The 12,086-nt window shown below is 40.1% G+C and overlaps 1 protein-coding gene across 4 annotated transcripts in view; it reads right to left on the reverse strand.

The window, feature by feature from the left end:
- Positions 1-766: 766 nt before the first annotated feature.
- The window catches only part of ATP7B (ATPase copper transporting beta), a 35,302-nt gene continuing 23,982 nt past the window's right edge, over positions 767-12,086 (reverse strand). For 3 of the 4 annotated variants that reach the window (XM_064440933.1, XM_064440932.1, XM_064440935.1), the window contains exons 14-21: positions 11,410-11,592; positions 9,655-9,853; positions 8,265-8,411; positions 7,111-7,253; positions 5,543-5,746; positions 5,315-5,432; positions 4,436-4,538; positions 767-2,957 (exon numbers count right to left, since the gene is read on the reverse strand). In XM_064440933.1, the coding sequence (XP_064297003.1) occupies positions 2,693-2,957; positions 4,436-4,538; positions 5,315-5,432; positions 5,543-5,746; positions 7,111-7,253; positions 8,265-8,411; positions 9,655-9,853; positions 11,410-11,592 (1,362 nt within the window). In that variant the 3' untranslated portion in view covers positions 767-2,692. Of the gene's footprint in view, positions 2,958-4,375; positions 4,539-5,314; positions 5,433-5,542; positions 5,747-7,110; positions 7,254-8,264; positions 8,412-9,654; positions 9,854-11,409; positions 11,593-12,086 lie in introns of all 4 variants that reach the window. The other variant, XM_064440934.1, reaches the window with a different exon arrangement.

A 12,086-nucleotide genomic window follows, 5' to 3' on the forward strand; every position in this document is an offset into this window, starting at 1 on the left:
CCTAGCGATTAATCTAAATCTTCTTTGATTCAATAAGCCCATTATTTCTTGTTCTAGCTGCCACGAACATAAAAGACATTGAAAAGATGAAAGGAATAAATTGTTCTCTTTGTGTTTGGAGACTTGTATTTCCTTTGAGTATCCTATAGGCAAACCTTCTCAAACTCCCCCAATCTTATCATATTTCTCATTCTTACGTACTTATGTTCTCACGTTTTCTAGATTTCTGTTGAACCTCATTGCTTTTCTCTGAACTCTCTCCTGTTTTCCTTAATGAGTATGACATATAAAACTAGACCCGATACTTCAGTTGATGCCTGTCCAGAGCTGAACAGAAAGAGGTATTTTTATGTCATATAGATGATGACATAAAAAATATACCTCTCAATGTTTGTGTTCATTTGGCAGCATCACTATGTTGTTAGAGTGGGTCACAAAATGAATGCCAGCCAACTACCAGACCTCTTCCTGCCAAGCTGGCCTCTAATTCCTCTCTTTCCTGTTTGCAAAGTGTGTCAGTTCTGTCCAATTTCTCCAGATGATTTTGAATCCTAATTCCGCCTTTCAACATGCTTGTAACCTCACCTGCCTCAACATACAATATAAAACTTTCTTCTTTTCCTGCTATATATCCTGCCTGAAATAGATCACAAAGCAGCCACAAAATCTCTCTTGTGCATATGTATCCTGCAATCCAACAATCACTGCTTATGCTTTTATTTTTGATGTACCCATCCAAAAAAAAAGGAAAAACAAAGACACAAAGTTGTTTGTTTGTTTTAAAAAAAACACAATATATTTACTGTAAGCACTGGTAAGAAAATATAAAACAGTGAAACAGTAGAACATCTTCCCCACAGGCACATGTATAGGAACCTATGGCATGTTTGAAAAGTGTGTGTGCTGTGAAAGTAATCTCTACACCCGTAAAGAGATTTTACAGTTTTAAAACTGATTTGTAATTACCTTTAAGACAGTGCTGTCGATGTTTATAAAGAAAGTTCAACTATAAGAGGAAGAAAGAATAGGAGCACCTGCTCAATGCTTTAAGCACAGTTCTTTTCATCTCTGACTTGTTTTTCATTTTTACATTAGGACGAGCAGGATTTGGACCCGTGTTGGAAACAGTTCTGTACTTAGGTCACTGAAATTAAGCAGTTACTTCTCATTGCTCAGCACAGTAATTCCTGTTCTTTCACTTTTTATTTTAGACTATAAAACTCTCATCTGCTCGCTTCAATGTCCCACAGTTGAGCAACACAGCACCCCAGGACCGGATTCAGTGCACCAAAGCCGTTGGTTCCTACTGTCCTGACTAAAAAGCGTTAAGCAATGAATTTGACATTCACAGCGATAAAGTTACTGCAAGCTTTGGTAAAGACGTTAAAGTGAAAAAAAAAAGCAATGGTTGTTCAGCACCTTGATTTCTCATGAAACTAGAGCAAAGAGGGAAATTAAAACCAACTCAAAACATGAATAAAAATTTACATGAAAATTCAGTCTATTACAAATCTTCTTAATTCAAGTCCTTGTGTCATCAGAAAAGGTTATTTATATGACAGCAAATAGAAGCCCCACATTTTAAGGCCATTTTTCCACCTTTACCATTTAACCTTTTGGCTCCGTTTTAAGCAACCACCAAGCTGGGGTTAACTTATGCAATAAGCTCACTCCATTCAGCCATGCTGGGAATCACACCAGTGCTAGTTCTGCTCTCAGCCTCACCACGGTAAATACCATCTTCGCTCACACTGGCGTAAATTCTTCTCCCTGTCAGAGGGAAGAGACAGACAACTGCCCCATTGTCAGGAGCTTCCTGGGGTCCTGCAAGGTATCCACAGGAAAATTATATGATAGCTTGGACCAGGAATTGCCCTGCCTTTGTGGACTTCAATAGGAACAAAAAAGTTCCTGGTGACTTAAAGGAGTTTGACCCAAACAGGAATATCTGTAAACATACTAAGAACTCAGAGAAGATCTCTCGTGCAAAGAAAGGGGAAAAAACAGCTCATACGGAGCAAAAGAGAAAGTCTAGGAGAGCAGTGGGAATCACAGAACAAGTTTAGCAATGGAAATGCACATCAAAAGGACAAGATGCCTGTAAATCTTTGAAAGAGACCTTTCAGAGAGTTACAGTCAGTGAAACACTGAAGCGTTTTTGGTCCAAGGAGATGCACATGAATCCTAAATACAAAGTGCTCTCACAGTGATGTGACTAATTAGGATTCTGGGTAAACAATACAACTTCCAAACCACAGAGCTCCTTATGCCATAGCTATTTTCTCTTGGACACAGCAATTAATATTTGGCAGCTCTGAAAATATTTTTGCTTCATGTGTTTGAAAGAATAAAGTTAGAAAGAGTGAAAAGTATGAAATTTGGTGCCCAGCAAATGGTCCAGAAGAAACTCTTTTAGACTCTGAAAATAACGATCTTACATTATTTCACTGATTGTTGTGTGCAAAGGAGCCAGTTCATTATAGAGTCACAGATTCTTTCCATGTCTAGAAATAATTGGTGACCTGAAAAAAAATCCACAATCCATAAAAACCAATATCGAGCTGAGTTGCAATTGTTTTTTGAGCTGAAAGAATTATTTCACCTACAACCTTGAAGCTCTTGATGACATAAATCAGTCCCTCCCATCACTGGTGAGGAGGAATGTTTCCTCCTGTACTAAGAATACAGTACTTCAGATGTACTGTTCTTCATCTGCTCCATTCATGAGCAGTGACCACTTGTCCCCTTCCTCCTCAACAAAACCGTTACGTCTCGGCAGCTTGTCTGAAGTCAAGGAAGAGAGAGACACTTGGCTAATCTGATCCCAAGGAGCCGGTCGGGATGAATCCCTCCTCCTATCATCCATTCCAATATGAACACTGATTTGGGAAGGAGTAAGTGGCTTCATGCGGCCTTGAGCTTGTGCTTCATAACTTTCTGTGTCTGGCTTCTTATAACTAAGAAGAGGAAGAGAAAATGTGTTTAGTACCAACAGGTCAACATGTAGATGCCTCTTCAGCATTAGAACAAATCAGAAACTTCTGACAACCTAAATGTTACCTGCACTTCAGATACATTAATAGATAAAAATACTGACCACACAGCATTTAGATGTTTCACTAGTAAAAGAGAGGGACTCTCAAAGTGAGGTTCTTTAAGAAAAATTATCAGTTTGCTGAACTATGAAAGGGTTCATAGTAAACAATTGCAGGGGAATGGAGTTGATGACCCAAAAATCACTTTCTGATTCAATGTTGTTCTAGGTCAAAAAAAAGCCCATCAATGGCAAGTATGGATGGTCTTCTTCACATATATGTTTTACCATGTTCTTTGGAACCTCAAGTTCTGTTCAGCTCATGTGAAGCTTCAGGAAAGATTACTCTCCCATAGAGTACACTGTAGTACAGCTTCCGTAAGTCTGAAGTCAAATATGTTTTGGGGTGTTCTCAATATCTAACCACAATGGTGTCCAATACTTAATGTAATCAGCACAAGATCAAAAGAATTGGAGAATAAAAGAATCCCTTTATAGAAATGTCTCATCCTTTGGATAAATTCACACAGAAAGTTTTTAGGATGGAAATCCTGTAGTGGTAGGGCTGATTCTACAAACAGACATGAGCATGTGTGTAGTTTTTATTCTAGATTGTGATGTCATGGAGCTGTTGCAGGATCAGAATCATGACACAGCAACAGATTTCCTATATTAGTTTATACTATACTGCACTATATTATGTTATACACTACAGAATACCCCAGCTACAGCAGATATATTTGAAGGTTTGGACTAATTTCAGACACAGTAAAAAGTCTTATTTTTGAAAGATGTTTGCTAACAATGCTGTTAAAAACAAGTCCACTGTAACTGCACCCAAAAAGGGAACACAAAAAACGTAGCATAAAAAAATAGAATTTGAAGAATATTTTTATAGTTCAGAAATTCGTTCGCTTCCAAAAAAATAGAGCAAGATACTTTATCTGTAGCAAGGTGCAAAATAACAAATACACTCCTTCTCTGTTTCTGGCTAAATTTAATAGCAAAAAAATAAAACCAGGTACAAGTCTTTTAAAAAAAACCTACTGCTACATGATGGAGAAGTGCTTTTTGAATGATTTGTTCACTTGATATTCACAGCAAAACCAGTGCTGATCATTACCTCACTTGGTATTGAACTAGGTCTCCAACACAGGTGCCCAGGTGGGATCCAGTCGCACTTTTAGCTGATAGTTTAAGAATGCCCAGTACAGTCTTAGTCCAGATGTGTACATAATAGTGACATCTCTCTCTTTTGGAGCCAAGGATTAGACAGACCAACCCCAAGCTAAGGGACTGCCAGGTACGTTTATGTATACAAAGCCCAAAGTAATGTCTCACTTGAGCCCCAGCAGCAGTGCTGCCTACAGTTCCCCAGTTGATTAGCACAAGACAACTTGCCATTTCAGCTGCAGCGAAGACAGCACGACAGACACAGAAGAAGCTGCCATTGCAGCTGATCCCATCCAAGGCTGAAGCACGAGGCCAACAGGCATGAACACACCTAGCAAAAACATATATGGACATCAGCCAGAGCCCAATACAGACATTTCTGTCCCTGCATATCATAGAACAGATCAGCAGTTCTACAGCATGACTTGCTGAGACCTCCATAAACACAACTAGATTGATATATAATTACTCACTTATTTTTAAATATGTCCCTTCCATTGCAAGGGATAACCTCTGCACCAATTCAGCTACAAGACTGCAGCCACAAGGTAAGACTATTTGTCCCTTCCAGCTATTCCGCATATATGTGAAACAAAGCAAAAGCAACAGAAAGACAAGCCAATAGTCCAGGCAAAGGAGGCAGAAGTTACTCATAAAGAAAAAGAATGCTTGAAGAACGTTTGAAGGAGGAATTTGGAGCATAGGAAGATAACTGACAGAAACAGAGAGAATGCAAGTAGTAGAAGAGACAATGTGTGACTCAGGGTGAATAAAAGAGGGAGAATCCAGATGCAGGATGGATTCTCTGATTAGAGCTGGGTTTGCATATACAGAAACTATTCCCCAAGTACTGCTATGTGAAATATGAGCATCATTTTCATTTCATCATACAAGAATTTAGTCCTAAGAGTTAAAAATTTGGGGAACAAAGATTTTTTTCTAAAACATGAAAAAAAAATGTCCATATTTATTTTGTCCTCCTTCTGCCAAGTTTTAAATACTCTAGGAACTTCTCTTTGGTTCCTTGAGCAGGAAATCCTGCAAGAGGCACCACAGAGCTCAACTGTGCTGCTGTCTTCAACAAGCCAAGCTCCGGCAGTCACATACCTGCTGCTATGGGTATTCCAAGCAGATTATAAATTAAGGCAAGAATCAGATTTATTCGTATTCTTCGGACTGTTCTCTTTGATAAATGAATACTAGCAACTACATCCAGCAAGTCATTCTGCAAGACAGAAGAGCATTGAAAGTTTTCTACGTGCAATCTTCAGAATACCAAACCAAAAAGAGGAGCATCAGTGATAAAAGAGGACAGGTCAAAACTGTAGTGCTCACTCGGATAAGAACAACATCTGCTGCTTCAATGGCAACATCGGTGCCCGTTCCAATTGCAATTCCAACATCGGCCCTGGCAAGTGCAGGGGAATCATTGACTCCATCACCAACCATCGCAACCTTCCTCCTCCCATTTTGGAGCTCCTGGACCTTTGCAACCTTGTGAGAAGGAAGAACCTCAGCAAAGACTTTTTTGATCCCAACCTATGTACAAAGAAAGAAACATACGCAGTTGGTGATACGCTTCATGCTAAAAGGAAGAACTGTTTGCTGTTCTGGGTGAAGGGGAAACAAAGGAAGATCAACCAAACCGATTCCAATGGAGGCAAAACTTGCGAGCTACACAAAAAGCTGAAGAGCAACATCCCTTTGGCATAAGAAAGGGACTGATTACAGACCCCTCCATCTTTACTGCAGAGATGCTGACATGCTCTGCCCTTAGCATCATGCCCCTCAGGGCCTCTGAAGTTCTACTGCTCTGGCAATAAAGGTTTCATGGTTAAAAGAGACAGTTTTCAGCTAATCATGCTGCCTGATGGACTAATAAAGGTTTCAGTGAAATGCAACAAAGGAACCATGTATGATCAGGCAGGTAAACTAGGAGAAACACAGAAACACCAAATTTGAAAGGAAATAAGTGACAAAAATTCAATTAAAATGTAGGTTGGCACAGATTAAGTTTGTTCGAAAAACTTCATTTGAGTGCCCGGAACCATAAATCACAGCTTGTTTCTGAAAGACTTCTCTAAACAATGAAAGGTGGGGTGGGAAAGTTCTTTATCACAATTGAACCAAAAGCAAAAGAGTGAATCAAAACAGCAGAAGGATTAAAGCATCACACTGAGAAACGTTTTGTTTCTCAGTCAGTTTCTCAGTTTGTTTCAGACCCCACAATGTATGAGAACGTGCCTACCACAGTGCTGTCTGAGCTAGCTGTGTGGTGGGATACCTTAGGAAAGCAAGGTGGTGCACGGTAGATTACAAGTCGACCAATCCAAAGGGAAAGAGGGAAATGTAGATGGAGAGGATGGAAATGTAGCAAGGTAGAGTGAGTATTTGGCACAACATTGTTTTAGTTTTGTCTCTGTCAAAAGGCAACATTTATACTTTGAGATCAAGGAAATCTCATATAAACCCAACCTCTTTTAGACTGCTATGCTTCTTAATAATTCTTATTGTTTTTACTATGTTACCCTTAAAGATAATGACAAAACCCCACTTCCCTTATTGGGCACAGGACTGGAACTTAAAGGAACTTTCTTTTGTCACTAACCAAACACGACTGTCCTTCAGTGAAGGGAAGCAGGAGGCTTCAGTTCAGCAACAAACTCTGCAAGAAACTCTGTACCTCTGAAGAAGTACTGACTGCTTGTCTTCAGTGGGATCCTAATGCAACCACTGGCCTTTACTATGCCAGTACTCGACCTGATTTTCAGTCCAATTCAAGAGAAGTTATTCTTCATTTAACGTATCCAAGGAAACTCTAAGTTCCTGCTCCAAAGTTACTCGGGTAAGCAGAGTTTTAGAACCACATCATGGGGTTTTTTTAAACACAGAAAAACAGATACCTGAGTAGCAATGGCTTTTGCAGTTTTTCTGTTGTCCCCCGTTATCAACACCACATCTATTCCCATGTTTTTCAGCGTGTGCACAGCAAGGGCTGCCTCCTGCTTGACAGTGTCTGCTATTGCGATCATTCCACATAACACACCTGCATGAAGAAATGTCCTGTGTTACGGAGAGCTGTGGGAGGCAAAGTGGCAGTAAAAGAACAGGACTTCCCCTCCATCCGGGCAATATTGACACTCATAAGCCTGAATAACTATCTACAGTTTTCTAAGTTATGGTCTCTTTCTCACACACACACACTTTTCTCACTGATCTGTTTCACATCAAAAAACAAACACCTTTGATATTTAGGGACCAGGAGGAAGGGGAGAAGAGGAGGGCAGCTTTTAAATATGCCTGTCTTCTAGGTTTTATGGTATGGACAAATACAATAGTGGGCCTGGGGAAGTTTTGGTATTTGTGCCCAGGTCAGATGGTGAAGCCACTCCTCCAGGAGAAGCATATAGAGTATCTGGTTTTATGTACCCTAATCAACCCTAATTGATGGAGCCCAGACTGAGACATGCAAATGCCTCTCAAAATTGCTCTGGAGGAGCACCAAGAATGTTTATTCAGTAATTGAATCAGAGGCTCCATTTCAAGATCACAGACGCACTGGCAATCTATCACCGTTACAGCCGTTCCTCATATTAAGGTATTGTCTGGGATCTCTGTCTGCGTAGCACAGAACAGAACCCCTCTGGCAAAACTCATTCAGTCTAATCTATTATGCTTGAATGACCTAATGAAATGTTTTTAAATCAGTGATGCAATAATTTGGCATGTGATGTTTAAGTGATGCAAAGTCAGGATGTCAGGGTGGACATGGCACTGTACTGGCACTGCTTTTCTGAACAACAGTCCTAGAAAACAGGAGGTTGAGAAATTAATACTTAAATTAAAAACTACCCAACAAAATCTTATAAACACTGTTCTGAGGTGAAAGCTTCTTCTAAGGATACCTTATACTTTGCAGTTCACAAGCAGTTCTGTACTAAAGGTTAGTAGTTTCTTGACACTAAGCCACTGAACAGTTCCTCCAGACTTTGTTTTTATCCATTCCATGGTAGGATCAACTGATATTTATTAAGTCACTCCAAAGAACAGCAGTTACCATCTATAGCCACTAGTATGGCAGTCTGTCCTTTCGTTTCATGGTCTGTCATTGCATCATTGACGTCATTTGCAATATGTAAGCCATTGCGTCTCATCCACTCACGATTTCCAATCAACACCGAGTATGTTTGAGAAGCTGATGGACCTTTGTGCACAGACAAAAACAAAAATGAGCAACTCAGAAATACTGAACTCAAGCCAGAGATGTATGAGGATGACAGTGTCAGGTTGCATTAGTCTTTTTGAAGCACTGCTGTCATGGCCAAACACAAATGCATAGGCTCTACCTGAGAGACAGCATCATAAAACCTTTCTCGTTCAGGACTCAGCCTGTGCCTGTTTAGACACAGAACTGCATCATGAACTTAATGGAAGTGTTTGCCTGTATTTGCCTTTGCCAGTTGGCACTGTTCTTCTGGGTAAGTGCAGTATGCACATATCATAAATGCCATGCTGCTTTGTTCTCACAACTAATGACTTCTTTCAAATATGAAGGCTATTTCTGGTAAGAAAAAGGTAGTTTTGTTCTAACAAACAATGAAACAGTATGTAGAGCACCTCATTATGAATTCAGTCCAACTTCACAAGAGCCAAATGAAGCAGATGAGAAAATATTACATTAACATCACTCACAAATGGCACAGTTCTGATGATTAAAGTTCTTATTTTATTTAAATCTTCTAATAGCTTCCTCAAAAAGGTCAGGAGAGCCACAGTCTTCTGAAGAGAACTGATGAGCCTTTTATGGAAGGTTCTAAATACTTTTTCTTTCTCTCCTATGCTACAAAAGAGCAAAGCGGCTTACACAGAGCCTGAAACAAAACAAATGTATTGGCCTAATCAAGAACATCAGGCACTGAAACTCGCTTTGCAGATGTAACATGCTTTATTGTGCATCTGATGCAGAGATTTTTTTTTAAAGTAAGTCCCTTGAGAGATACACGAACAGAAAACAAAAGGTCCAAGTTAATATGGAACTAATAGATAGGGTATAAAAAGTAGCAGTAAGATAACATATGTTAAAGGTAAAAGGTAAAGATAATGTTAGTTGGCAAACTTTACTCTCTGCTGGGCCATTCTTCTATCCAAATGGGACATTGCTGGGCATGCCTTATTGCCTGTGTATTGTATGGACCCTTCAAGTACCCATCACTGTAGCATCGAAATTCTTATTTAGGTTTCTGAATTGCAGAGAGATTGAGAGTAGGGGAAAGAGAGCTTCAGTTTTTGTTAAGGTGCATTTTTGTCCCTCATGTTCTTTGCCTCCTTCTGCCATAAATCCACCTTTCCATTGTTCCTAGGCCGATAAGATTGTTTTACAGTGATCAGCACTGTTGATTCATTAGCCCTCTCATTGCAACTGGCCATCACTTTGGGGGCAGACATACCATGTGATTCTGAGAGTGTGATCAGTGCGTTATCTCCCAGAGGAGCACTGCTGTCCCTGCTCCTGTTGGTGTCCGGCTTATCGAGACCCTCCACAGCCATGCCCAGGACGGCCTCAACACCTCTGACTTTGCAGCTGATGCCACAGCCGGGGACTGCCTGGAAGTCAGTGCAATATCCCAGGCTCTGAGTGCCAAGCTCCTGTGGACATAACCAGAGTTCATCAGCAGTCTGTACTGCCCACGTGTGGTACAAATACTAGATAACTCCTGCCGAAAAGAGGTCTCATTCCTCCTCTTGACTATGACTGGCCAACAGAAAAGCAGCATGGAGTATCAGTAGCACAGAATTAGAAATAAGAATGCTCTGGATGTCCTGTGGTTTAGGCTTCTAGAGAGGGGCAGCCATACAGATCACATCCAGGTCCCAGCCCTAGCAGCAGCAAACCATAAAGGATAGATTTTCCTGGTAGTTCAAGGACAAAGCAGTTACATTGGTGGTTCATGACCTCAGCCAAGACTAGGAACTAAAGAGAAATACTATAACAATAAGCCATACAGCTTCTGAAAAGATGCAACTTCTAATTAACCTCACAGAAAACTGGCTGTGCGGGATCAGGTCTCATATATATGTAAAAGTACAGTGAAAATTTGTATCTAATTCCTGGAGTAATCTGGCTGGATGATAAGGAAACTGGGTTTTTCTGCTGAGTTAGAGAGAAGCCAGTGAGTACCTTCAAGATGAGAAAATGGATTGTCAGGACCCTATGAGTTACAAAAAGAATGGAGAAAATATCCATTTATAAACAAGTTATTCCAGATTGCCTCTGGAAGCTGGAATTACACGTACCTTTCAGTGACCTTCTTACAACACAGGAATGATAAGGCAGGTGGTAAGAATATTAGCAAACAGTATAGCATTGCAATTCATATCAGCCATGATCCAGTAATAACTGGTGCATGGGATGACTACAGCAGTGTTGCAGAACTAAGACAAATTTGAAAACAGAAAATGTAAAATACAAGAGAGTCAACTGAATCATTACCCATACTCTCTTTTTCCTTCTAAATTTATATGTTAACTTCCAAATTTTACCACTGAAAGATCTATCACTGATACGTTTGACATATTCTTGCCCATGATTTTTTTCATAAATCAGCTAATGACTTGTCTTAGCAGAGATAAATTATTTATTTAAACCAGGCTTCCTATTTTGGTTACTATTTGTGCCTTCATTTTTCCTGAAACATTTGAGGAACACATGCAGTATATAAATGACCTTTAAGGATTTGCAGAGACTCGAGCAATCCATTCATTTGTGAAATTCACATATATCACAGTTTAATATTTGGATTTTAAGGCTTTTTGCCTACTCTATTCAGATAAGCAGGTGACTAATAGAAGTGACTTCAGTCAGGTAACTTATGAAATGTCACCACACACATTTGCTTCACAACGTTATTTTAAACATACATACTCCTCCTGCACATATTCCACAATCCTTATTTTCCCACTAGTTCAAGAAAAAACTTTGTAAGATCTTGCTTGAGAGCTCCACAGAATTACTGGAAAAGCAAAGCTCAGAATATGCCTTCTGGTATTGTCCAGACTAAGATGCCCAATGATAAAATCTGCCACCTTTCCAGCCTGTTACTTTTCAGGCAGGCCTGTCCCTCTGGGACTTGCTGATTTTATTCAACACTGCTGCATTTGCACAGATCCCTTCAGGTCTTAGATGAAATAGGAAGGCTAAGTACCTCTTTGCAATATTTAGTGACTGCCACTCCTAAAGGATGCTCGCTGCTGGCTTCTGCAGTGCCAACCACTGCCAGTACCTTCTTCAGAGAGAGCACAGCCATGTCTCCCAGCAAAAGCACCCTCATGACTTTAGGAACTCCACAGGTGATGGTCCCCGTTTTATCAAACATCACAGTCTTGATCTGCATGAAATAAACCAGCATTACTGCCTAAACCCTGCAAGTATAGGGATGCTTATATGCTTTAGGCACATAAGTACAGGCAAGACCTTAATAATGAGTTGACTGTATCCACACCAAGACAGAATAAACCTACAGAAGTACCTATACAAACCTGTGTGTACCTTGAACTATCTGTACAGTAGGTCTCCTTATGCTTTCTTATTCATTCCCCATGCAGTGATTTCACTGAAGCTACAACATCATCCCGTATGTATATCAGGATCTCAGACAACAGAGTCATTGCAGGACTTGTACTGTCCTTTGCGTGTGTGTCTATGTATTCACATGAAGGATTCATGTAATGGCACCTTAATCTCTTACCACAAGGTATATGATACAAGGAGGGCTTTTACAAATGCTGTTCTAAATAATTAACTATAGCACTGAGGAAAGAGGACTCAGAAAGTTATTTGGTGGTAACAGCAGGTGGGAAGAACGCACGAAGCTGCAACAAG

The sequence above is a fragment of the Phalacrocorax carbo genome, chromosome 1 (genome assembly GCF_963921805.1).
Source record: "Phalacrocorax carbo chromosome 1, bPhaCar2.1, whole genome shotgun sequence".
NCBI lineage: Eukaryota > Metazoa > Chordata > Aves > Suliformes > Phalacrocoracidae > Phalacrocorax > Phalacrocorax carbo.